Consider the following 25879-nt stretch of genomic DNA (forward strand, 5'->3'; position numbering starts at 1 on the left):
TAGAATGGAGGCTGCTAGGGACTGGGGAAGTAGAAATGAGGAATTGTTTAATGGGTACAGAGTTTTAGTTCAAGACGAAAAAGTTTTAAAGATCTGTTACACAACAGTGTGACTATACTACTGAACTGTACTTTTTTTTTTTTCCCCAGATGGTGTCTCGCTGTTGCCCAGGCTGGAGTGCATAGCACGATCTTGGCTCACTGCAACCTCCACCTCCTGAGTTCAAGCGATTCTCCTGCTTCAGCCTCCCGAGTAGCTGGGACTATGGGTGTTTGCCACCATGTCCAACTTTTTTTTAATTTAATTTTTATTTTTAGTAGAGACAGGGTTTCACCCTGTTGGCCAGGGTGGTCTCAAATTCCTGGCCTTAAGTGATCCGCCGAACTTGGCCTCCAGAAAGTGCTGGGATTACAGGCCTGAGCCACTGCACCCAGCCTTGAACTGTACATTAAACAACAACAACAACAACAACAACAAAACACCCTACAGATGCCAGAGCCAACAGATCAGGGCATCTACCCTGTCTCCTCCTCACACCTCCCTGCTGCCTGGAGCCCATCTCGCAGTTCTCGTTATTTCTCATGTGTAACAACAATCCAATGTCTTCATGGTTCTCCTGTCTCTACTATGCGCTTTCTTGTCCATTTTTTTACTGTTGCCGTGAGTGTCTTGAAACAGATCCAATAATGATCTTCTTAGTCAAATCCTCAGGGGCTCCCTACAACCTTCAGAATACAACTCTTGATCTGGCCTCTGGCCTTAGCTCCTGCCACCTCATCCCCGAGCCATGTGAAACAGCACGTTCTGGGCATTCCGATTAGTTGTTTTCTCTCTCGCAAGGGCAAATCCCTACGAGTCCCTCGGCCTCACACCCACCTGCCTCTACGAAGATGCCTAATGGAAGGCTCCCCTCTTCTAGCACCCTGTCCCCATTCCCCTGCGCTGCCCATCTGCTTCCCCAGCCGACCCTAAGCCCCTGGAGGCAGAGTCTGTGGCCCATTCGCAGTTACAGGCCTAGCACCTGGCATTCAGTAGGAACTTGACAAAGGCATGTTGACTGAAACTGAATTTTTATCCCTCACTCCCACAAACTCAGAGACGTGCACACAGAGGGTAAAGAGAAGCAAGCTGCTTCAATCACACCCTCAAGTAACCAAAGGCTTTTATCCTCGGGTTATAAACAGACCAAAAAAAGGAGAAAAGTCCACTTCCTCCTCCTGAGGGTGGGCTGGAAAAGGGGCAGCAGAAAGAAGCTCTCTCTTCTCCCATCCCCAGTTTCCTTATCTGCAATATGTGGCAGTTTGCTGGATGACTGATGGTCCCATCTAGCTCTGAAGTGACCACAAGGTCCACCCTAGCTGGGCTTCAGCCTCTCGGACTGAACACAAAAAAGGCCTTGCGGGGCAATCAGAGACTGCCCAGGCTTGGGGCAAGCCTCGCTATCGGCCCATAAGGCTCCTTCATGTGAACGTTTGTTTACCAAACCTTTAGAAGTTTTTAAAGTATTTTTAAAAGGCCAGCTAACTCAAGTCTTCCTAGCAAGAAGCAGGGCATAAGCAAGCACTCAGCTGGACAAGTTTCAAGGCTGTGAGCTTCTGAAATCAACTACGAACGCACTGAAATGCTGGTTAAGCTAAGGCTGCGTCCCCTGGCTGATTCCACTCACAAACCCACACAACACAACCACGTCCTCCTCTTCCCACCAACGCAGGGTCTTTTCCTTCTGCAAGAGCACACGGACAACACAGCCAGGAGGCTGACCTAGCAGCGGGCTCTGTCCTCCAGCCAGACCCACACAGCTGACGTTCACTGCCTACCAGGAAGAGGTACCTTAGCCACAAATGCATGCTGTGCTCCTTCCCTGAAGCTGTCTCTGAAACTTAAAACCTCCAAGAGGAATTCACTTGACAACACGCTTCAACCCAACCACTCCTTCAGAAATCATCTCAGATGCTATGAACTGCTCCTTTGCCAAATGTTCACAGTACCTAATTCCAAGACAGGGCAGCTGATGTGAAGAATGAAACCACTTACGTTCACTCAGATCCACCTCCATTTTATCCTCCATGTTAGCACTGCTGGATTCAAACAAGTCTTGCTTTGCTCCATCTTCTTCTTCAGAGTCTGTACTTTCCTCACTGTCTGTACTCCCCGAGCTAAGAAAAAAAAAAGACCAAAGTATTTAACGTTGCTTATCAGCCACCAGCTAAATCCAGAAAATTCTAAGTCACCCAGCAACAAAAGATCCTGTGGTGCTTCAGCAGGATCACATCTGCCTGGGCACCACGTGGTCAGGACGCCCGGGAAGACTCAGCTTTGTGTACGTGCTGCCCAATCTCACACTAAGCCTCCACCGCAGGAGCACATGGGCTCTGCTTAAAGTGGAGGCCACAATCTAAGAACCACCTTCTCGCAGGGGTGGAGATGTCCATTTCACTGTGGTGTTCATTTATACTTTCCTAATGACCAAGGAGGTTGAGCATCTTTTTAAATGCTTATTTGCCATCCTATATCTTCTTGTCTTTTCACACTTTTGTGCTTTTTAAAAACTGGATTGTCTTTTTCTTGAGTAAAGAGATTTCTTAACTCTACACACAAGTCTTTTACCTAACGTGTCATTTGCAAATGTTTTCTCCCAGTGTGTGGTTTATCGTTTCATTCTATTTTAAGTGTCATTTGAAGAGAGAAAATGTTAAATTTTGATGACGTTCAGCTTACTAACATTATTCTTTTATGGATGGGCGTGGTGGCTCAGGCCTGTAATCTCAGCACTTTGGGAAGCTGAGGCGGGCAGACCACCTGAGGTCAGGAGTTCGAGATCAGCCTGGCCAACATGGCGAAACCCCCATCTCTACTAAAAATACAAAAATTAGCCGGGTGTGGTGGCGGGTACCTGTAATCCCAGATACTCCAGAGGCTGAGGCAAGAGAATCACTTGAACCCGGGAGGCAGAGGTTGCAGTAAGCTGAGATTATGCCACTGCACTCCAGCCTGGACAATAAGAGCGAAACTCCGTCTCAAAAAAAAAAAAAAAAAAAATTATTTTTATGTATTGTGCTTTTGGTGATACATCTAAGAAATCTTTGCTTAACTCAAGGTCACAATGATTTTCTAAGTTTTCTTGTAGAAGTTTTATAGTTTAATGTTTCACATTTGGGTCTAAGATCCATTTTGAGTTAATGTATTATAGTAAGAGGTATGGATCAGTTCACTTTTTTTAATATGGATGCCTGATTGTTCCACACCATTTGTTGAAAAGACTATCCTTTCTCCACTGAATCGCCTTTCGCCTCTATCAAGAGTCAGTTGTCCACATATGTATAAGCCTGTATTTATGGGCTCTCTATTCTGTTCCACTGATCTATGCCCTACCTTCTTGCCCATACCATACTGTTTTAACTATTGAATTTTAAAATAAGGTAGTGTTTCTCCTCCAATTTTGTTGTTCTCTGTAAGAGTCGTTTTGGCTATTCTAGATCCTTTTCATTTCCATATGAATTTAAGAAGCAGCTTGTTAATAGCTACAAAAAAGGCTGGAAGGATTTTGTTTGTGTTGAATCTATAGATTCAACCTGGGGAGAGCTGGCAGCTTAGTATTACAATATTGTGTCTTCCTACTTACAAACATTTACCAAGTTGTCTTTATCTCAGAGCTATGCTTTAGGCTTTTCAGCATACAAGTCTTGGACATCCTTTGTCAGATCTGTCCCTACATATTTAAATTTTTTCCCTTTTTAAAAAAATAGAGATGGGGTCTCCCTATGTTCCTTGAGCTGGTCTCGAACTCCTGGGCTCAAGAGATCCTCCTGCCTTGGCCTCCAAAAGTGCTGGGATTGTAGGCAGGAGCCACCTGCCCAGTCATGTTTAATACAGTTAATAGTGTTGGTGCTACTATGAATAGTATTATTTAGTAGTTTCTTTCTCTATCTCTCTCTCCCCCTTTTTTAAGAGATGGGGGTCTATATTGCTCAGGCTAGAATGCAGTGACTATTTACAGGTGTGATCATAGCGTGCTGCAGTCTCAAACTCCTGGGTTCAAGGGATCCTCCTGCCTCAGCCTCCCGAGCCGCTGGGACTACTGACATGCACCACTATGCTCGGCTTGTTTATCAATTTCAACTGTTCGTTGCAGTATGAAGACGGAAAATTATATTGCTCTTGTATCATGCAGCTTTGCTAAAGTCATTTTAATTGTTCTAGTAGTCTTGTAGATTCCAGCATCTTTTTTTTTTTTTTTTCCAGACAGAGTCTTGCTCTGTCGCCTAGCCGGATCACCTGAGGTCAGGAGTTTGAGACCAGTCTGGCCAACGTGGTAAAACCCTGTCTCTACTAAAAATACAAAAATTAGCCAGGTCTGGTGGTGGGCGCCTGTAATCCCAGCTACTTGGGAGGCTGAGGCAGGAGAATCACTGGAACCCGGGAGGTGGAGGTTGCAGCGTGCCAAGATCACACCACTGCACTCCAGCCTGGGTGACAGAGCGAGACCCCGTCTCAAAAAAAAAAAAAAAATGCTGGGGGATTTACCAAAAGTCTTTATGTTACTGATTACTAATTTCATTCCATTTTGGTCAGAAAATGACTTGAACCCTTTGAAATCTGAGACTTGCTTTATGGTCTATCTTGGTAAATATTTCACACACTTGAATGTACATTCTGTGGTTGGGCAGGATTCTTTATAAACGTGCAAGGAGGACAAGTTAGTTGATGGTGGTGTTCAAGTGCTCCACAGCCTCACTGATTTGTACCTACCATTTCATCAGTTACTGAGAGAGGGGTGTTAAAATATTGGCTATCATTGTGGACTGCTCTACTTCTCTTTACAGCTCTACCAGTTTTTCCTCTGGGTATCCTGAAGCTCTGTCATTAGCTTGTGTAGACATTTAAAATTGCGATGTCCTCTTAGAATGAATGGACCCGTTTATCATTATATCTATCACTTTCTTTATCCCTTCCCTTTGAAATCTATTTTGAGATTAATACAGACCTTCTGGCTTTTCTTAGTGTTGACATATCTTTTTCTTTTTTGTGTTTTTATATAGTACTTGTTTCTTTGTATTTAAATCATTTCCCATAGGCAGCATTAATTAGGCCTCATTTTTTGTCCAATCTGACCATCTTTTTTTGTTTTTTATCTTGGCTCACTGTAGCCTCGACTTCCCAGTAATCCTCCTGCTTCACCTCACAGCAGGCACATGCCACCATGCCCAGCTAATTTTTGTATTTTTTGTAGAGACAGGGTTTTGCCATGTTGCCTATGCTGGTCTCAAACTCCTGGCCTCAAGCAGGCCACCTGCCTCGGCTGCCCAAAGTGCTGGGATTCTAGGTGTGAGCCACTGTGCCCAGCCAATCTCTGTCTTTTAAATGAGGGTGTCTGCATCATTTGTTTCACATGGTTATTTAGGACTAACTCTATCATCCTGCTGCTCAGTAGTTTTGTTTGTCCAGGCTGCCCTTTGTTCTTTTTCTGTTTTCTTTTGTATTTTATGATTTGATTTTATCTCCTTTGTTGGCTTATTAACAATAACTCTTTGTTATTTTAGTGACTACTTTAGGATTTACAGTATGCACCTTTAACATCACTATCTATCTTCAAGTGACATTATACACCTCAAACCAAACAACCAAAACATCCATCAATAGGAAAATGAATAAACACATTGTAGTGTATCCTCTTAATGGAATACTACCCAGCCCCCACCCCCCAAAAAATAGAAATGGACTAAAACATTAGACAACATGGATAGCTCTCATATTAATTATGTTGAGTGAAAGCAGCTAGACAAAAAAAGTATAATGTATTGATTTCATTTATATAAAACTCTAGAAAAAGCAAACCAATGGAACAAAAAACAGATGGTTGTGGGGGACAGGAAGGAGGAAGGTATACAAAAGATCATGGGAAGACTTTTTGGGGTGATGGTTAAGTTCATGATGTTGGTTTCATGGATGTATACACATGTTGAAATTTCCACATTGTACAACTGAAATAAATGCAGTTTATGTCAAGTATGCCTCAACAGAGTTGTTAAATAATAAAAGCTGCCTTCTGTCATCAGTGTTCCCTCTGGGTATCAGGTGCCATCTCCCCCAGGACACTGTCTTCCCCGACACACTAAATTCTCTGTGCCTTCCACACATGGTGCTCTGTGAGGCCATACTGTATTACTGTCCTCACACATATTAGTCATGCTGTGGGCAAGGAATCCACTGGTGAATCCACTGAACCTAAGAACCAAAATCTCAGTAAATGATGGCAAACAAGTCTGAGTGGGACTTTATCCAAACGAACAAACAAAAATGCCATGAAGGTATTTTTCTTTTGCTGTCTGGCTCTGGAGCTATAGCAGCTATCTTGTGATCATAGGAGATAAATCAACAAGACGAGAGCAGGAATAAATAAAAGATGCCTGGTCTAACAGCCTCATTCAACTCCCTTATCAAGTCTGGACTGCTGAGACAAACACAGCTTCACTTGCTCAAGCCACTGCTGAGTCTGCTATAACCTGTGGCAACAAGCATTCCTACAAGAGGCAACGTAACTGGCAGCAAGAGGTGATGCTGAAGGACTCCCCGGCAAGAGGACTGGATGGCTGGGAGAAGGGATAAGACAGTTTTACTTTTCAATGCATACTCTTTGATTCCCTTTGAATTTTAGGCCATGTGAAAACATTACTTATTTTAAGTAAATGAATAAAATGAGTAACAATAAATGAAATAAAAATGAAAGTTCAGCCACTGATCAAATACTCCTCTCTCTTAAATATGAAGATTCTGATAATGAATACTCATATAACAAGATCTGTCTGTGTACAGAAGCAACATTTATTTAGGTTCCTGTGATAAGGGTGATTAAAAAAAGGACTGGATTGACCCAGATGTATCAACTGACATGACCCTATCTTCCCCAAATAGATTAACTTTTAAAAACAATTTCCCCTTCCTTTGGGAAGTTTTCCATCTTTTACAAGAAACACCACATAACTGGTGTTGTAATTACTGGTGAGGGAACATTTATTTAGTAAAAGGCACTACGTGACCATGCTTGTCTGCCACATTTCCCCTTCGGAAGACACTGGGTCACAGCATCTCATGAACTGTGTCTAAACACCTGCAGTATTTTCAAGCCGATCACTGTCACACTGGAAGCACCAACTCCCACCAAGGGCATTTCTGGCCGTGACAAAAAAACACTGGTTTCTGGGGTAAACATGTACGTTTGGTGATTACACAATGTACGTCTCATGATAATCATTTTCTTTATAGGTTGGCTATAATTACAACTATAACCAACTATCTTTCACCTGGATCGTCTTTGGGATTCTGGTGTGAATGCAATGTGCTTTTCCTCCCATATATCTTCCTCATCAGAGCCACCATCATCAAACTGTTGTATTCTTTCCTTACAACATGCTTCAAACAAGGCAATATTTCCCTAAATAAAAATGAGAGAAAAAAACCAACAAAACAAATTTAAAATCAAGTTATCTTCTCTTAAGCATTACCAATGTAAACTGCATTTTTTCACTGCTTTACAAAATGGTGCCTGTCACATAAACCAAAATAAAATATAAACACCTAACGTTAGTTTCTGTGTCCACAGCAAGAATTCCCCTAAAAAAGTCTGGGTTTCCCTAAAAAGACTAGCAAAAAGAAGCATAAACCATATCCTCTTTCATCTCGTCAAAACATCGTTGTAATCCCAGGAGCCTCCCCTGTCCTGGAGATGCGGTCCCAGGTCTGTCCTAGCAAGGAAAAGCAATCGTACTTGTTTGCTTTTACTAGTCCAGCTGAGCAGTGATGACCTTCAATGGCTCAAATCAGCAGTTCCTACCTTACTCCATCAGCAAATAAGCCAGTGGTCTCTCATGCTAGTCAACATAAAATCAATAAACTGTCCCCATTCAGATGACATGACTGTCTCGGTGCTTCCACAGAAATGCCTAGTAATGAGGGGCTTGCCCTGACCCAGTCCACATTTCTCTCCTGGCAATACAAAGGAGTCAAAGGCAGTGAGTTGGCGTCAAACTGCAGCCTTCTCTTTGAAGTCAACTGTCTATGCTGCAATCACAAGTGACCCTGGTTTTATTAGCTCCATCAAGTCATAACTAGGGCTGCAAAAATCACACACCCACAGGTGCCAGGCAGGTTGTGGGACAGAGTGAAGTATGTAACACCAATTTAGGATTAGGGCTCTAGAGCACAGGGGTCCCAGCATGTGGCATCCACACATGGACTAACCCAATTTTTAACCTCTCATGCACCACACCACTCACAACAGAGGGTTTATACTTACACTTTCATTTGTATTGAGAGTAAAGTTGATGTCTGATACTCGATCAAAAGAAACACTGTGAAAAAAAAATAGAAGTGTAGGAAGCATTAATTACTATCAGCTCACAGAAACCATATTTATGAAAGTTTCCAAATTTAAAATATTTACACTACTATCGAAATCTCTACAAATAAAAAACAAACAGAAACAGCCTTCTTATATTAAATGATGCCAGCTCTCTTGGTATTAATGAATTTATGTAGGATAGGAGGGCTGCAATGGAAGCCTTCTGAGACATAAAGCCTTTGGGACACCCTCGAATCCTTCCTATAAAAGATTTTTAACATCTATGGTAACAACCATGGTTCCATGGGCCATACTAATATAACCAAGAAGAAGGTTATTTGCAAAGAACCAAGTCAAAACATGAAGTATACAAAAGCTGTCAGACACTGAATTTTCTCCAGGGATAGTCAAACTCATACACAAAATACAGACATCCACGAAATCTTATGCTATAACAAGGTATCATCTAGAAAAGCAAGCGGGGAGTAAAAGAATTCATTGCTTATTAAATGTAAGTTTGAGGAGGAGGGGCTATCTTATGATTCTTAAAAGGTCCGTTCTACTAAATCACTAGTCCAAGCATGCAATACAGACTGTAAAGAGATTATAGATCCTAACTAGGAAGATGAAGCAAGAGTCCAGGCACGTGAACATCAAGACACCAAACAGGGACCTGCAGCGTGTGGTGTGAAGGCGGTGGATCCTGGCCTCAGTAGAATGTTCCTGGGGTATGGACAGAACATCTTGTGTTCTTGCTCTTTTTCGGTTAAAATGAACCAATTCTCAAGGCAGGTAACAGCCTTCAACTGCTGCTGTTTACAGGGGCACCTCCATTCCACTGTGCCCATACGGCATGTTTATAGCACAATTAAGAGTGTGCTGTAAAAATATTTTGGCTTCTCACATACTGCAAACTGCAATTTGTGACAAACAACAGCCTCCACTGGCTGTGGCTCAACAAATTATTGAGGATTTACTGCTTCCAAAGACCACAACAGATACTGGGTGTCTATGGCATAATCGTGTCTCCTGTGACAGTCATCATCCAATATTCAAGTACCAGCTGCCTTCCTATTTTTTCTTAAACTGTGTCAATAAGCTATAATATCTATCTCAAAATATTTTGTTTATAAATCTTCCATCCCAATGTCAGATGCTAGACCACCTGTTTTCATTTCTGTTAACCACCTACACATTTTCTACTTGTTAATTCTGTACAGTATCAATAATTCTCATTTCTCTGCTTCTTACCCTGACTGCAGAATGAGTGGTTAGAGTGTCTGGCTCTTGCAAAACACCCAAATCTACCTTATGATGAGTCACCTAGAGAAGAGAATACACATAGGGCAGAGCTGTTCCTGCCAACCTGGTCATCTACTGGAACGTGATGCCCCAGTTAAAAACACAGGGATTAATAACTTTATTATTATGGTTATTGTTATTATTGAGACAGTGTCTTCCTGTGTTGCCCAGAGTGGAGTGCAGTGGTGCGATCCTGGCTCAGTGCAACCTCTGCCTCCCAAGTTCAAGTGATTCTCCCACCTCAGCCTCCTCAGAAGCTTGGACTGCAGGCACACATACCCAGTCTGGCTATTCTTTTTGTATTTTTAGTAGAGACGGGGTTTTGCCACATTGGCCAGGCTGGTCTTGAACTCCTGACCTCAAGTGATCTGCCTGCCTCGGCCTCCCAAAGTGCTGGGATTACAGGTGTGAGCCACTGCGCCTGGCCAGCATTAAGGACTTTAGTAAACATTAAAAGCTAAAATTAAGAACGGTGACTTGAATTCCTAAAAGTGTAATCTAATAAAAACAGGCTTCTGAGAAAGAGGAGAAACCCTACAGGTGAATGCTGCTTTCTTTGCAGGGATATTGGTTTTTTTGTTTTTTGTTTTTTTGGCTCTGTCGCCCAGGCTGGAACGCAATGGCACAACATCTCAGCTTACTACAACCTCTGCCTCCTGGGTTCAAGTGATTCTCCTGCCTCAGCTTCCCGAGTAGCTGGGATTACAGGTGCCCGCCACCATAACTGGCTAATTTTTTTTGTTTGTTTTTTTTTTGAGACGGAGTCTCGCTTTGTCACCCAGGCTAGAGTGCAGTGGCCGGATCTCAGCTCACTGCAAGCTCCGCCTCCCGGGTTCACGCCATTCTCCTGCCTCAGCCTCCCACGTAGCTGGGACTACAGGCGCCCGCCACCTCACCCGGCTAGTTTTTTTTGTATGTTTTAGTAGAGACGGCGTTCCGTGTTAGCCAGGATGGTCTCGATCTCCTGACCTTGTGATCCGCCTGTCTCGGCCTCCCAAAGTGCTGGGATTACAGGCTTGAGCCACCGCGCCCGGCCCAACTGGCTAATTTTTTATATTTTTGGTAAAGACGGGGTTTTGCCATGTTGGCCAGGCTGGTCTTGAACTCCTGACCTCAAGTGATCCGCCTGCATCAGCCTCCCAAAGTGCTGGGATTACAGGTGTGAGCCACCGCACAAGGCCACTGGAGTGTTATTTCAAGTCCTAATTATCCAGTCTCAGGGTCAATCTGCTAGAACTAGAGGAACACTGTGGAGACAGCAGGTTCCTCCCACTCACGAATGCTCAAGACTAAGAAACCTGCAGAATCACATATACATCTGCCAAGATCAAGGTTGTGCAAGAGCAAGAGTGAAAACAGAAAAATATACTCACTTGCCAATGTCATCTTGATCTGCAAACTTCTCATCGTTGAAGCCGAACTGGTCAATAAAATTGGACGTCATTTGTTGCATCTGATAATCAGAAAAGGCCTGGCAACCCCAGGACCAGTGACAGTGATATAATGATTCTAATGATATTCTACATACTATTTGCCCATTTGTGTTCCAGAAATCATCTTATTTACATAGCCATAGGGCTTTAAAAGTTGGTGTGTTTTTCTAAAAGAAAAATCAAATAATTTCAGACACAATTTGCCAAAAAAGGAAACGTTTGAAATTTGGTCTACAAATCATTCTAATGCACATGTCACTGTAAGAAACATTATGTGACCACTCTGTCCTCTACTGTGAATTATCTTTAGAGAGAGGTTTGGATTAAGCCTAGCTTGAAGTGATCACATTACATGGAACAGTCTGAAATTATAAGGTGTATCAGTCACCTCTGGACACAACCAACTTTATCCTAAGATCCAACAAGTGGTGACCACCCCCTCCCTCCTTGCCACCTCCTCCACCCCAGTCTACTACAGCAAACCAGAGGAAAACCAACTGATCAACACAAGCATAATCCTAGAAACAAAGTGTTCAGGGACATTTCATTTCTTTTTTAAAAAAATTAAGTCTTAGAGGCTGGGAAGAATATAAAACGAAAATAATTTCTATCCTACCTACCTTAAGAAGAGGGTAAATGTTTGACTACTCATCCAAAATCACTCTGAAAAGTCTCTAACACTAGAAGACCCACAGAGGAGCCAGTTCTGTTTCCTTACATCAAATCTAGAGAGTACCAGACTTGCTTGGGTTTTTAGTTGAAAAATGGAGGAGGGGGCGGTGTTATAAAGGACCCCAGGAAAATGCTGATATTCTAATTTAAAACAAGCAGGCCCAAAGAAGCAAGTGAAATCAGCAAGTATGTTCTTAAGCATTAATCAGAAGGAGTAAAGAACATATGAAGACGAACTAGTGCCACCTCCTCATTCTAACCCAAACAATAAATACAGTGACTAGAGCTGCATACAGATGAGACTGCCGTTTTCTAAGGGTGAGCCCATGGGGGGCAGAGAGGCGGCTGTTGGCTCAACTGAAGGTATCACTCCCACTGGCACTTGCTGGGAAGGAGGCAGCTGTAACTGAATTAAACCACCTTCTCCTTGGTTCTACAGATGGGCAGAGCCTACAGATTCCACTTTGCAGATGTACACTGCAGAAATGCCTCTATCATTAATTCCTGACTACTTATTCTGGTGGCAGGGAATTATGGCATGGATAATTATTGTAGATACTTTAAAAATAAACCTTATATTAGGCTTTGGAAGGTAGCTATACTGCTTAGGTCTGGAAAAAAGCTCTGTATGTCTAGTTTGACTAGACAGAGAGAACCCAAAACCTCCCTTGTTGCTCATGCAAGACAACGGCACACCCACTGCCCCTCTGCTCACTCCCACTTCCATGCTGTCCCCTTTCCTGCCCCCAGAGGTGATATTAGATGAGCACAGGGGGGCAGGGAGCAGGGGGCAGCGAGCGACTGGCTGTGGAATGGCCACTTGGTAAGGCATGGAGTGCAAACCAAGGCTGAGCATGGGGGTCTGGCTGAAAGCAGAAGGGTAGGGACAAGTCCTGGGCTGCTGGGCTGAGTTCTGGGCCTATGGATGGACAATATGACAGCCAGCATTAATATTAATTACATCAAAAAGAAATCAGTTCCTCTGAATTGCAGCTTTATCTTTTATGAGGCAAAACAGATGTTCAGTACTTCAAAGATCTGGTAAAGAACCATGAAGTGATTCTGTTGAGTAAGCAGCATGAACCATGCTGAGTTTATCTACAGATCAGAAATTTGGTCATGCAAGGGAAAAGGTCCCTCCCAATTGTTTTATTTTTCCCCTCAAAAAAAAATTTTTTTTTTAAGAGACAGGGTCCGCTACGTTGCCCAGGCTGGACTCAAACTCCTAGACTCCTACCACCTAGCAATCCTCCTACCTCAGCCTCCAGAGTAGCCAGACTCCAGGTGCAAGCCATCACAGCTAACTCTCAAAATTTTTATACCTCCAGTGATCCTAATGTGATTCTCCTGGGTGTAAAGGGGAAGCAATACTCCCCAAAATGTTGTTATATTTTAAATGCTTCAAAAATAGAAAACAAATACTAAATACAAATGTATACATACATACATGTACATACAGAATACATATACAAATATGTATTTATCTATTAATCCATCTGGAGAGATACATAGCAACTGACACAGACACTAGTAACTTCCATGCAATAATGCACAGAAAAAAGAAAAGTGATCAAATGTAATCCTCATTAGTTCTAAGTCTATTACAGCTTCTAGCAAAGAACTTCACATATCAAATCTCATTTTTACTAATAAAGCTACCACAGCTTACAAATATACGTAAGTGAAGACTGTTACTGTATTATATTTAAAGGTATATAAAAAGTGCTTTGAACTCTGAGAAACTTGTATCTGGAAAGCACAACATGGCTGTATAATTACTTTTAAAAAGCACACTTTCCTAGTACTGTCATCCTGGCCAAAGTCAGAAACTGTTCAAGTCACTGAGAAGTGAGCCAATCACTTTATTAAGTAAATCTCTTAACAGTAATGCCACCCAGGCAACAGAAACTACTGGTCAACTAAATGAGGCCTGACTGCCGACCAGCACACCCGTATGTGATGTGAGGTAGTAGGAAATGAGGAGATCAGTGCTTCAGAGCCCATATGCGGCAGTCAGTCTGAATTCTCCAGACATTCCTGGGGGCCTCACTTTCCAAACTTCTATAAGGCAGAATCAGGGAGGTGGGGAGTCAAACACTAGACTTGAGGAGACCAGACGAGGCTAAAGGGAGAAACAAATGGGCAGGGCACAAACGCCTGGAGGCACTCCCCACTGGTGACATGGCTGGGTTACCTGGTTAAATGATCTGCCCTGAGCTCTCTACATTTGGGGACTTTATCAACACGATGCCCAACCTCAAACGTGAACAAGAACTTGAAGTTCAAGTCTACAAACTAATATTCCGATCTTAATGGAGACTATGACGAAACTCTAATAAACTAACCAAGACTTTTTTGCATTCTCAAAATTTTAAGAAGTGCTTTGGAGCGCATTTATTTTCAAAATGATACAGATTGGTTTAAACATGCAAAGAAAAATGTACTGGAAGCTTGTCAATCAGAGAAGAGTAATTATTCTTCCACTCTGAAAGGTTCATATGAAGTGGGTAAATTTCGCAAGACTAAGAGCTTGGCAAGGGCTGTTGTAAGTTAGTTTTGTGAATGAAATTGCTTCGTATGTACGTGAGCTGTCGGTCAAACAAACAAAATAATGTAAGGAAACTCTCCCCAGAACAGGTATGACCCTGGTACCAGGTATCGCGAGAAATAAAGGAATCCACTTTCCAAATGCCTAAATTTAACCAAATCTAGACTAAATTGACAGCCCAAAGTTCCAAGTTTATTATTATTACTAGTAAGGTGTTCTTCTTCTTAAAGCTGTATTTCAACAGGTACAAAATTACCTTGATAATATACATTTGATATCATCAAGCTTCATTCTAGGGGTGGACCAATGTATAGCACTCAGGTTCACGGCCAACTGGGTGGACTATTTCAGTACTCTACAGGTGCTTCAGTGGAGGGAGAGCCCATTGTCAAGGTGCTTCCTGGGACAATTCCAGAGCGCTCTGGGAAAAGGGATGCTTGTAGGCACGAGGGCTCACAATGAGCCATGGTGGGCCACCGCCATGGCCCATGCAGCCTAATAACAAGCCAAGGCAGGAAGCAGTGAGAGCTGCACTCTTTGAGAAGGCACTGTTGCTCAACAGTGCCCCCATGGACTGGCTACTTCCTGACCCTAACCTCTGGAAATCCGCTGTCAAAGGGCAGGAAGTGTCAAGAATCAACAGAGAAGCCAGCCAAATGCTGAAATGCTACACTTCAGACCTATCTGGGAAAGATGAATCCTAAACTGCCTTAGTATTAAAATCAAACAATTGCTTTAGCTCAACCAATACTGGAGTATGACAGGTGTAAGACTTGGAAGCCAAAAGACAGGGCCAGCATAGGCATGTGAAGCTTCATCTAAGACGAAGCTTAGAGACTAAAAAAAAGAAGCCAAGCAACAACATTCCGTGCTGGGTGGGAAGGTGTCCCCGTCAATTCTATCGCTGCACCAAAGCAACATGTAAGCCAAGGCATTCTGGTCCTGGCTAAGGAAAACTTCTCCATATGAAAAGCTGATAGTCTGCAAAAAGGCTTCTGTTTTTAACTCCCATACCTAGTAGAGAAGTAAAATCATTTGTCACTTCTTCAAGAACTAACAATGGATGATAAATGAGTACATTTATTATTCATATTGAGGCTTTCCCCCAAAAAGATTATAAGTAGGTGATAAAGGGAGATGAAAAATTCAGGGACAGGCAGAGAGGGGTTGCAATGAATTACTTCAACTAAAAATTTACTTTAGATGTAACTATAATAGAACTTACATCAGGGGTAATGGTGACAGTTTACTTTTACTTACATTTTAAACGTCTTATTTCTATTATTTTTACCGGCAGATCTCTACTACACAAATCTTTAAGCAACAACTCAACTACTGTAAAGGTCTGCGTAACAAGCATGTGTGAGATGCCTTAACTATTCAGTTCATTCAAATTTTCTGAAAATGTACTTGACTCATCACTGTTATCAGGTATGGAACAATCCCTTGAAACATAATCAATATAAATCTATCTTTCATGTACCCAGCACTTCCTATTTTAAACGCTTTGGCCTAACTAATAAGTAACCCCAAATCACATTCTAATACATAATCTGACTCTGAAGCTGATTCATAAAAGGCAACTAAACTAAGCATTTAAAATAAAAACAAAAAGCAAAGCTTTAGGCGTGACTCACTTGCTGCAAAGAAGAATCCTGTGAGAAACCCGTTTCTTTAAAGTCAATTTCATCATCACTGGATGAATGAATATGGCAGGTTGTAACCTATATGCATAAAAATGTAAAAGACTATTTAACATAGAAACGTTTTGGACATTTGTATCAGCATTTTTATGGAAAAATCACATTTAGTTTTTCTCTCAATGTGTAACAGAAAAAACAAAGTCAGTCACAGTTAAACTGCCAAACCCGCCCAATGTGTCAAGGGCACCCTTCCTTCCCTCGGGCCAGGCTGCTGCCCTGCCGCTCCCTTCTAGTTATTCCACTCCTCACTACTGACATCGCCAGAAAACAGACAAGAAGAGAGGTGAGTTACTCCATTTTAGTGATTTTGATAATCACCTCCAATTAAATGTTTACAAAAGACAAGACAGAAGTAATGGCCCAGATGAAACATAGAAACCCTTTCTGTGTACAGGGCCTGCAGGGTCAAACTGCAATCCCCAGGGATTACCAGTGCGCCACTCAAAAGGTCAGGTTTAAATATAACCATTTCAAATTCTTGGACTCCCTGCCCACATTAAGAAAACCACTGTCCAATAGTACTAAATGTGACTTGAGTCGATAGCATCCCACTCACAAAAGACCCCAAATCATCTACCCCTAAAAATGTGCCCCCTTTTAAGTAAGTATTAAGTAAAAACACAAACATGAACTGCTCACCAATTCATCGTTAAGTGATTTTTATTAATTACAAATGTCACACAATATGGGGGGAAGCATTAACAATTAGAAATCAAGATAAATAATTAAGTACAGCACTAATAATAGTGATTGCTATATGGCAAGGGACAAACATGGACCGTCTGTAAAATTCTAGAAAGAAGTACTGTATTTCTGCGGGTATCTTACACTGTATTCTCTGAGTTGTTTATCCTGTACTTTTCACAGAAGTGTTTTGGGCAGGGAATGTCATCTTAGGGAAGACACGGGCTGCTGCTACCTGCCAACTCATGAAGCTGTACCTAACTGGCCTGGTCTGTTTTGCAAAGTTGTTCCAACATTGGTTCAATAAACCCACAGTAGAATTCAAATAGGTCTGTACAGGGTATGGCTTGTAAAATTCTGAGCAAATCACTGCCTGAGTAAGATGAATCTCCCTTCTCTTTCCCCAACCATCTTTGGTAAAGACACCAAGCCTGGATGAAATTAAGCTGTAATAACCCAGTGTTTCCAGTTATTTCACTCTCCATTCTCTCGAAGGTATAGATAAAGCACTCCCATTCTGTTTGTGAATCTGGCCTGATGAAATCAAAGGTAGATTCTGTGATCAATGAAGGGCACCTGCTTGAGTCAAGAATGGCTTTAGTGAGTTACAGGGTAAAGATGTGGGCATGGGGATGTTCCAGGAAAGCCTTGCCAGAATGCAGAAGAGAAGTGGGAATACTGCTTGGTCATGGCAGCTGGCATCTCACAGGACTATGTTCAAGTGCAGGTCAAGTGGTTGTACTGCAGTGCACTCAGGAGCTTTGGGCCACTTGGCTGGCAAGCCAGCACACACATCATGCTAGGCCAGTGTGTTTTAGGGGTGCAACCTCATGGTAGAGCACAGAAATAGAAAGCCACGCAAAGAACTGAACAAAATAGGACAAAACAGAGTTGGCGACTCTTAGCCAGGTCTTGCTGTCTAAGTTAAAATAGGATTCAATGTATCCTCATTCATACTTTTGCTTTTTCCTACAAAATAAGATTTTAACACTCTTTAATTAAAGATGAGAAAGAAACTAACTTTTATTGAACTACTATGTGCCAGACATTGTGACCTCCCCTTCACATGTTCTACTTAAACTGGATCCTCAAAGCAATACTAGAAGATATTTTAAAATGCTTTTTCTCCAAAATGAAACTAGTTTTAGCAACTTACTAATAACAACACAATGCACACACATCTTCGCAATTGCATTAATGGAAGATGTGAGCCTGATTCTACCTATACCATCTGTGTCTGAAAAATCATTATTAACAAAATGAGCTAAAAAGATTATTTACCCATGGGGGAAACTTGCTAATCGGAATCCCATCAGTTCATTACTCAGACGTACACAAAACTGAGTTCCTGATCTACACTTCCAAACACGCTCCTTTTGAGGCACCTCCAGCTCAGTAATTGCCACCTTCACTCTTCTTCAGCTAAAAACCTTGGTCATCTTGTTTCCTCCAGCCCACCCACCATGTCCCCTCTAGCTTCAAAATGGAGCCTAAAATCCCTCTCTAGACCCATTGCCCCTCATCAAGTCTGTTATCAGCTCCCCAGTGCAAGTCAGCACTCTCCTCGCCTACACTAATGTCACAGCTGGCAGTTCCCCAGTCTCCCTCCTCCTAGCTCTTGCCCCACTGAGCAGTCTGTTCTCAACCCAACAGCCATAGCCATCTTTTAAAAACATACATCAAGGTATGGCACTGTTTAGTTCAAAACCTAACAAATTCTCATTAGATCAAAAAATAAGCTGCTCACCATAGACTAAAAAGCTGTAGAAAATTTGGCTGTTCAGCGCCTCTGGCCTCCAGTCTTTTTGTTCTCTCCTTTGCTTACTGCTACATCCACACAGGACAACATGCCAGTCCCTGCACACACTGGGAACAACCCACATTCTGGTCCTCTGCATTTCGTCCTTCCCTCCCCACTCCACAAATGCACCTTCCCAGTGAGATTTTCCTTGACACCAGATTTTAAATTGTACACCTGCCCCAAAGACTCCCTAACTCCCTCCCATGTGTTGGCTCCTTAGCACTTATCATCTGAAACATGCAGAGTCAAGCATTGTTTCACAACAAGGATACATTCTGACAAAGGCAATTCTGTCATCACGCAAACATCATGGAGTTCAGGTGGTGAGCCTACTGCAGACCTAGGCTATCCAGTAGAGCCAACTGCTCCTAGGCTACACACCTGCACAGCACAGTACTGCACTGAATACTGAGGCAACCAGAGCATGGTGGTATGTGTGTTATCTACACCATAAAAAATGTGCAGTAAAATCGAGTACTCTAATCTTACGAGACCACTGTCATATATGTGGTCTACTGCTGACCGAAACATTATGCAGTCCATGACTGTGTATGACACATATTGAGACCTTACTCATTTGTTTATCCATCTCCATTGAAGCAGAAATTTTTGCCAATCTTGTCTAGTACTATATCTTCAGTGTCTGGCACATTGTAGGCACTCAAATATTTACTGAATTAATGAATACTAATATCACTGAATATAAACAAATACAGCAAAAAGCAACAAGTATATAACACTCTTGCCAAGCTAGATACACTGTAAGTAAAGTACACTCTTGTTTTGGTACAAACAGTTTCTGAGATATTATCTTCTTTCATAATAAAATTTTTGTTTTGTTAACTGTTGTTACAGGAAAAAGCAAATTGGCGTTTACTTTGGCTGATTAGGTTACCAAGGGAAATCAGAAGTGTGAAATGAGTGTTAAAGTCTGAGGCCCATATTAGTGACGAGTGAAAGGTAGAGACTTACTCCTTGATCCTCAAAGTATGGTCCCACTGAGGACCCCCAGCATCAACAAAACCTAGGGTTAGTTAGAAACACCCACTCTCAGCTTTCACCCCGACCTGCAGAAACTCCTGGTGATTAATACAGGCACACATTCAGATCATTCTACATCTCCTCTTCTATAAACTATCTTGTCAATGATGGGAAAGAAGCATCAACACTTTTAAATACATTCTACCCCTTGGAGAAGTGGGCAAAAAATGAAACAAAGTCAAATTTCTCAAAGTCAGTACAAAAACGTGTCCTATGTTCTCTAAATTCACTCTACCTAAATCCTTGCCAATTTTTAGTTTGGGGACTTGGTCAAAACATAGAGGTCTTTGGATATAATTAAAACACCAACTTTTGCTCATCACGAACTCCAAACATAAAAACACAGGGAGTATATGAATCTGCTGTGCACATATTTGGGTATGATGGAGCCAAATGATTAAAGCACTTCAAATATCTCAGAGAGAATTTAACTAAAATGTTACAGAAGTGAAAGGAGCCTGGAGCTGGGCACAGCTTATCCAAAAGAAGTGAGCAAGTCCTCAGGCACACAGCCCACAGGACAGGTGTTTGGTGTATAAATGAATGTATCCTTGCTGTAAACAGAAAAATAACAGGTCAGGTTAACAATGTACTAACTTAAGCATGTGGTGCTGAACTGGGCTGATTCCACTTCTATGAATATACCTGAAATGACTTCCAGAGAGGTAGCCAAGCTATTCCAAAATCAACTAAGTCAAGGCAGTGTATCTAATCTTATCTATTTGGGAAAGGGAGCAGGGAATAAGTAAGCTATTACTTAACTACCAATTCCAGTGATGAGTGTGTTAAGAAGGCAAGTGTAACTACGACATTTCAAACATGGGCACTCTTTTTCTATGTCACTTTTGCAAGGGTAAGGCCCACTGTATTTACCAAGTTGTGTTCATAATAATATTTACAATTGCATATTTTTCCTGAAACATGGTACCCAACCCCACTGAGATACAGCTCGAAAACATTCTGGACAGGAAAATGAACGGCCTGGAGGATATGGTTAAAATCTCCTTGGTGCCTAGACCTACTCTATAAGCATATTAAACACTTGGAATCGCTGTAGCCCTCACAATACTACAAAGCAAAGCTCCCTATTAGAAGGACTTCAGACTAAATGCAAGTGGTATTTAAGAAAGGGCTCGGGAACAAAGAATTGAAGAAGTCTTGAGATTCACCTGAAGTCTCAACAGACAGCAAAATTACGGAGTGGGGCTAACTCATCAGGGGATATAGGCAATGTTAAAGGGCTCTATAAATCTAACCACTTTTGCTATATAAGCCAACTTATCATTCTGTTTGACTTTAGATTATGTAGTCCGAGTATGATGGCAGAGAAGTAGAGCAAGCAAAGAAGAACTGAGACACAACCTGAGTGACAGATGGATGGAGCCCAAAATAATTTTTTCCAACACAGTCTACCAGGGGCTGAACGTTTTATTTGTTGCTGGATGACCACACCCTCCATGGGGATATATGTAATAACATTCACACACAATCCCAGAGCAGATCTGCTGACAGCATACTGTACAGTAAGTGAGCATTATCTGAATTGTAATGAAGTCCTTCTTTATTACAGAACTGCTCACAAGAGAAATACGCTTGAGCTACCTAAGATAAAAACGATTATTTAAAAGTCTGGTAACAAGCTTAATTGGACATTTTTGACTTCTACCTTTTAAGCCAATCAAAGGATAATTTTTTAAAAAGTTTCCCAAACAAAATCAGAATATTACTAAATATTCCTTTATAAGTAAGAAACAAGACAAAAATCCCCTTAAAAAAGACTATATTGACTGCAAAGGAATCAACATGGGAACCTCTAAAATTAAGTGGTTTAACAACATGGGAGAGGACAATTTCACTCTACAAAAAAAACCGCTGATTATCCAGAACACTCAAGTTAAGCGAATATTCCAAGTATCTATCTACAATGGGTAAAATATTCATTAAAAATGACTCAACCCTTCCTTGATGACCCAGGGCTGTCAATACTAATGTCATTTTCTCTGCTGGGCTGTACTACACAGAGACACTCGGGCTATTAGGCCTTATGTCTATTTTAATTAAATGGCCTTTTAATAGTTATCTCAACTTCATAATTCTTCCAACTCTTAATACTTCCTAATTCTATCATTATACCCAGCTTAAAAAGTGTGGCTCTGTCGAGAGTCTGGAAAAAGACGGCCATATTTTTAGGTAATCCACAAAGTAGGAGGCACAGCCCTCCAGGGAGTGACACAGGAGGACCAAGTGGCTGCTCTCTGGCTTTCAGAACCTGCTTCCCTCTTGTTTCAGGCTACCAGATCATTGAATTCCTAACAGTCAAGGTGTAACTGCGTACTAGAAATTCAAGACTGTCACTGCTAAATTTGAAATATAGAATTAAATGCCAAACACAAACACTTCAATGTCGAGTCACGTGCTGCTTCTGTCTAAGCCAAGGCCACCCCTCCTCGACTATCAGCTGGCATGTACTTGTAAAAGGAAATGCTTTCCCCATCTTTAAAAGCAGAAACAAAGCAATACTTACCTTAAAACAATCTGTTAAAAAACCAAAAAATACATTCCAAAGTCCAATATAATTTTTAAAAAAATTATCAATGCCATTATTCCCTAGCTCAAAGTACCGATTCTGGTAAAAAATTTTAAAGCTGGGGTTTCAAAGTCATCTACAAAATACTCCCCCACTGAGGAATGATCTAAAACGAGGGTATACTCAACTCAATATCAGAAAAATATCCAAATGAAATCTTTCGGTTCCTAAGCACCTAGGGTTATCAGCGGCATATGGCCACAAACCCAGCAGAATGAAAGGAAGGCAAGAGGGTTGTTCTATTGAGGTGCTTAGGCAGCAGGGCATGGAGAGAAATGGACACAAGTAGGATGTGGAGCAGAAATCAATGGCTTCTCAATATCCTTCTGTCATCCCAGGCAGGTAATTAGGAGTGGACTAGACAAATGGGCAAGAATATTGTGACTACTGACCTCTCTTCCTGGTAAAGAGATAAGAACTTATCTTTGGCTCACAGTTACTAAGGCAAATGGAAGATCTTTTACATCTTTCTGAATAAATGGGCAAAGGCTAAGAGCACTGAAAAAATAAAAATGTAACCTTGTAAAACCTACTAGATCTACCGTGTTCCTCTTGTTAGTTTCTCCTAAGGAGCTTGTGCAGAATGTCTCCCATCGTTCCCTGACTTCGTCGGGAAGATCTTCAGAGAGAGAAAACCAAAACAGTATTAGCACCACAATGACCTCCACACAGACAAATAAAGTAAACAGGTAATATAAAAGTGGGCCTACTCACCTGGTTCATCAATGGTGAGCAGGCCCTATCAGCTGAGAAACTGGGTGACAGCCAGCCCAGTGCTCTTAGAGAAATGGAATTATTACACCTTCCATAGGCCCAAATCCCACAGACTTCCAGGAACCAGAATCCCCGTACCCAATGGTATAGGCTTGATTAGGCCAAGAGCCCTAAGGTAGCTCTGTGAACTTAACAAGTTTCTAACAATGTTCTGGTAGAAACTTTACCTGGAAAGTGTGTTTCTAACAAGCTTTTCTGAGAAAGGTGGTAGGTGTTTGAGAAGGTGTAGGGGTGAGGGGATCTTTTTCCACGGTGAAGTTTAGAAAATGCTGCAAATGACAGCTCCTGCGCACTTTATTGAAATGCTCTCATTGGCACCTGGCCAATGAATGTTCCACAGAACCTAGTATGGCTTCTCAAATTGCTCTAAGATCATGTTTCCTAAATATTTTGTGTCATGGGCCAACATGGATACACATGTAAATAGTGAAATTCTACCTTCTAGAGAAATGTTAAAGAAAAGGATAAACAACTGCTTTCCTGAGAAAGTCAAACCGTGATGTAATTTTAGACGCCTAACTAAAGTTGTCATCTGTTAATTCTGATTTAAAACAGCCATGCATATGTGTACACTCACACAAGTGTACACACGTACCACCTGGCAAGCAGCTTCCATAAAGGAAAGACTGATCTAAAAACTTAATGATATCACCTGGCCATTTCTTCTTAGTTAGGACATAAAGGTAAACTGTGTAGTGAAATGGCCCAAGGAAGAGTTTTATACCTCTTATACCTCTCTCAAGAAGTAAAATTACAAGTGGGCACACAGCACTTTTTCCATCCCTGGGTGACAACTGTGCTTTTAGTGCACATTCAACAGGGAATAGCCTCTTGAACAAACAAACATTCTTAAGAAAAAAATGGAAGGACTGGGAAATGATTTTAACTCTTCTGTACCATGGATGTTAAAGACTGTTCACATTCAGAATAGGTCTCAGGATTAGTAATCCTGTTGGGTACAAAAACCCAGAGTACACAGAGCTCCTCATGCTCTCATTTTAGAAGAAGACTCATGGCTTGGGGCCAGTGTAAAAAGCATCCACACAGTCTCTTCCAAATAAGCTGGGGCTGATTAAACTGAAATGCTATACAGAAAGAGTCCTTTAGAAGCCAATACCGCTCATTTCAGTGATAGCAAGAAATGCTGATAAATGCCCTAATATTCCAGTTAAAGAAACTTAATTCAGAGGCTATTATATAGAGGCCTTCAGAAAATAAAAGGCAAAATTATAGCTGAAGTGGCTCAACTGCTAGCATATGAGTACTTCACACTCACAATACTCAAAAGAATGATTCACCGAGCAACGCTCTTAAGAATGACAATAGGTGACTCTTGTATGCTGAATCCAGCCAAGCCTGCGAATGCTTAAGGAATGATCTGTAACTACGTGAACAGCAATAGAGCCAAAAACTGACACTGTTCAAATATATTCTCAAGAACCTCATTCAAATAGATAATTTGCCAAATATAAAGAAGTTCCACAAATCACTATCAAAAATGCTACATGCATTTCTACTTCACCCTTAAATCCTTTCTGCAACCCAACCAAAACGCAATTCAAATTTCACCAGTAACTTACCTTTGATAAGCTGCTGCACTAATGCACTGTTGGGGCCCTTATCAGTGCTATGCACGATACAGTTAGCTATCCTCGTCAGGTGTCCCATGTAACCATGCCTTCTTCCTCCCTCAGCCCTGATAAGAGGTAAAGGATAAATACTCAGATTCCTGATAGGATGAAGTGATGAAACACTCAGTAAGTGCTGCAGACTTTTAAGCAATCATTTTAAACACTGAAGGCACTGAAGAAGATGACAATGGACAGAAAAGAAAAGAAAAAGGAATGGAAGGTGCCAGAATATGACCATGCAGCATGGTCGGGGAGGGGTCTGAAATTGTCAAAGATTATATGGCAGCCTCAGTCAAGAGGCCACAATTTATTCAAATCTCAAAAATCATCACTCACTGTCAATAACACATTATCTTTTAAAAGATCAAATAAACATTCACTGATGCCTAATGGTACTGTTATTTTATATCTTTTTTATGAAACATTTTCAAACCTTAATCAGATTATAAGGAACTGAAGTGAGAATTCTGCTAGTTCATTTTCTTAAAAGATAGCAAATTTTTATTACGTCAATGAATAGAAATAATTATCTACCAATGACATGTCTCAAGATATTAGCTGATTTGAGGACTTAGCCAAGATAGGAGACAGTCAACTGGTACTTGACCATACACCATTTTGAACATATGCAAATAAACTTAGTCCTTGTCCTTTTCCAATTTAGGGTCTCATCTTCCCAACCACGATCAATCTTTACACTTAAATAAATTCGTATCAGGCCAGGCACAGTGGTTCACGCCTGTAATCCCAACACTTTGGGAGGCCGAGGTGGGTGGATCACTTGAGGTCAGGAGTTCAAGACCATCCTGGGCAACATGGCGAAATCCCATCTCTACTAAAAATACAAAAATTAGCCAGGCGTGGTGGTGCACACCTGATATCCCAGCTACTCAGGAGGCTGAGGCAGGAGAACTGCAAGAACCCAGGAGGCAGAGGTTGCAGTGAGCCAGGACTGTGCTACTGCACTCCAGCCTGGGTGACAAAGCGAGACTCCGTGTCTCTCTCTCTCTCTCTCTCTCTCTATATATATATATATACATACACATACACAAACACATATATATATATATAAAAAATAAATAAATTCATATCAATCTGAGTTATCTGCATATTTACAAAGTGCCAAGACTTTAAGCGCTATGAAATAAAAGATTTGGGCTGCAGAGAGCAGGGAACAAACACTGCAGAGGTTTTTGCTTAGAGAGAGAAAAGCCTTTCAGGAGCAGTAAGAAAAAAAAACCATCCGGCCGGGCGCGGTGGCTCAAGCCTGTAATCCCAGCACTTTGGGAGGCCGAGACGGGCGGATCACGAGGTCAGGAGATCGAGACCATCCTGGCTAACACGGTGAAACCCCGTCTCTACTAA

At 41.6% G+C, this 25879-nt stretch overlaps 1 protein-coding gene across 6 annotated transcripts in view; it reads right to left on the minus strand.

Annotated features, from left to right (window-relative positions):
* Window positions 1-25879, minus strand: part of PPP6R3 (protein phosphatase 6 regulatory subunit 3) — a 160349-nt gene that overhangs the window by 17536 nt on the left and 116934 nt on the right. For 3 of the 6 annotated variants that reach the window (XM_025355900.1, XM_025355899.1, XM_025355901.1), the window contains 7 exons: window positions 24464-24579; window positions 22643-22728; window positions 15931-16017; window positions 11014-11111; window positions 8294-8348; window positions 7302-7432; window positions 2035-2156 (listed from right to left, as the gene is read on the minus strand). In XM_025355900.1, the coding sequence (XP_025211685.1) occupies window positions 2035-2156; window positions 7302-7432; window positions 8294-8348; window positions 11014-11111; window positions 15931-16017; window positions 22643-22728; window positions 24464-24579 (695 nt within the window). The remainder of the gene's footprint in view (window positions 1-2034; window positions 2157-7301; window positions 7433-8293; window positions 8349-11013; window positions 11112-15930; window positions 16018-22642; window positions 22729-24463; window positions 24580-25879) is intronic. The other 3 variants (XM_025355903.1, XM_025355904.1, XM_025355902.1) reach the window with 3 other exon arrangements.

The sequence above is a fragment of the Theropithecus gelada genome, chromosome 14, assembly GCF_003255815.1.
Source record: "Theropithecus gelada isolate Dixy chromosome 14, Tgel_1.0, whole genome shotgun sequence".
Lineage (NCBI taxonomy): Eukaryota > Metazoa > Chordata > Mammalia > Primates > Cercopithecidae > Theropithecus > Theropithecus gelada.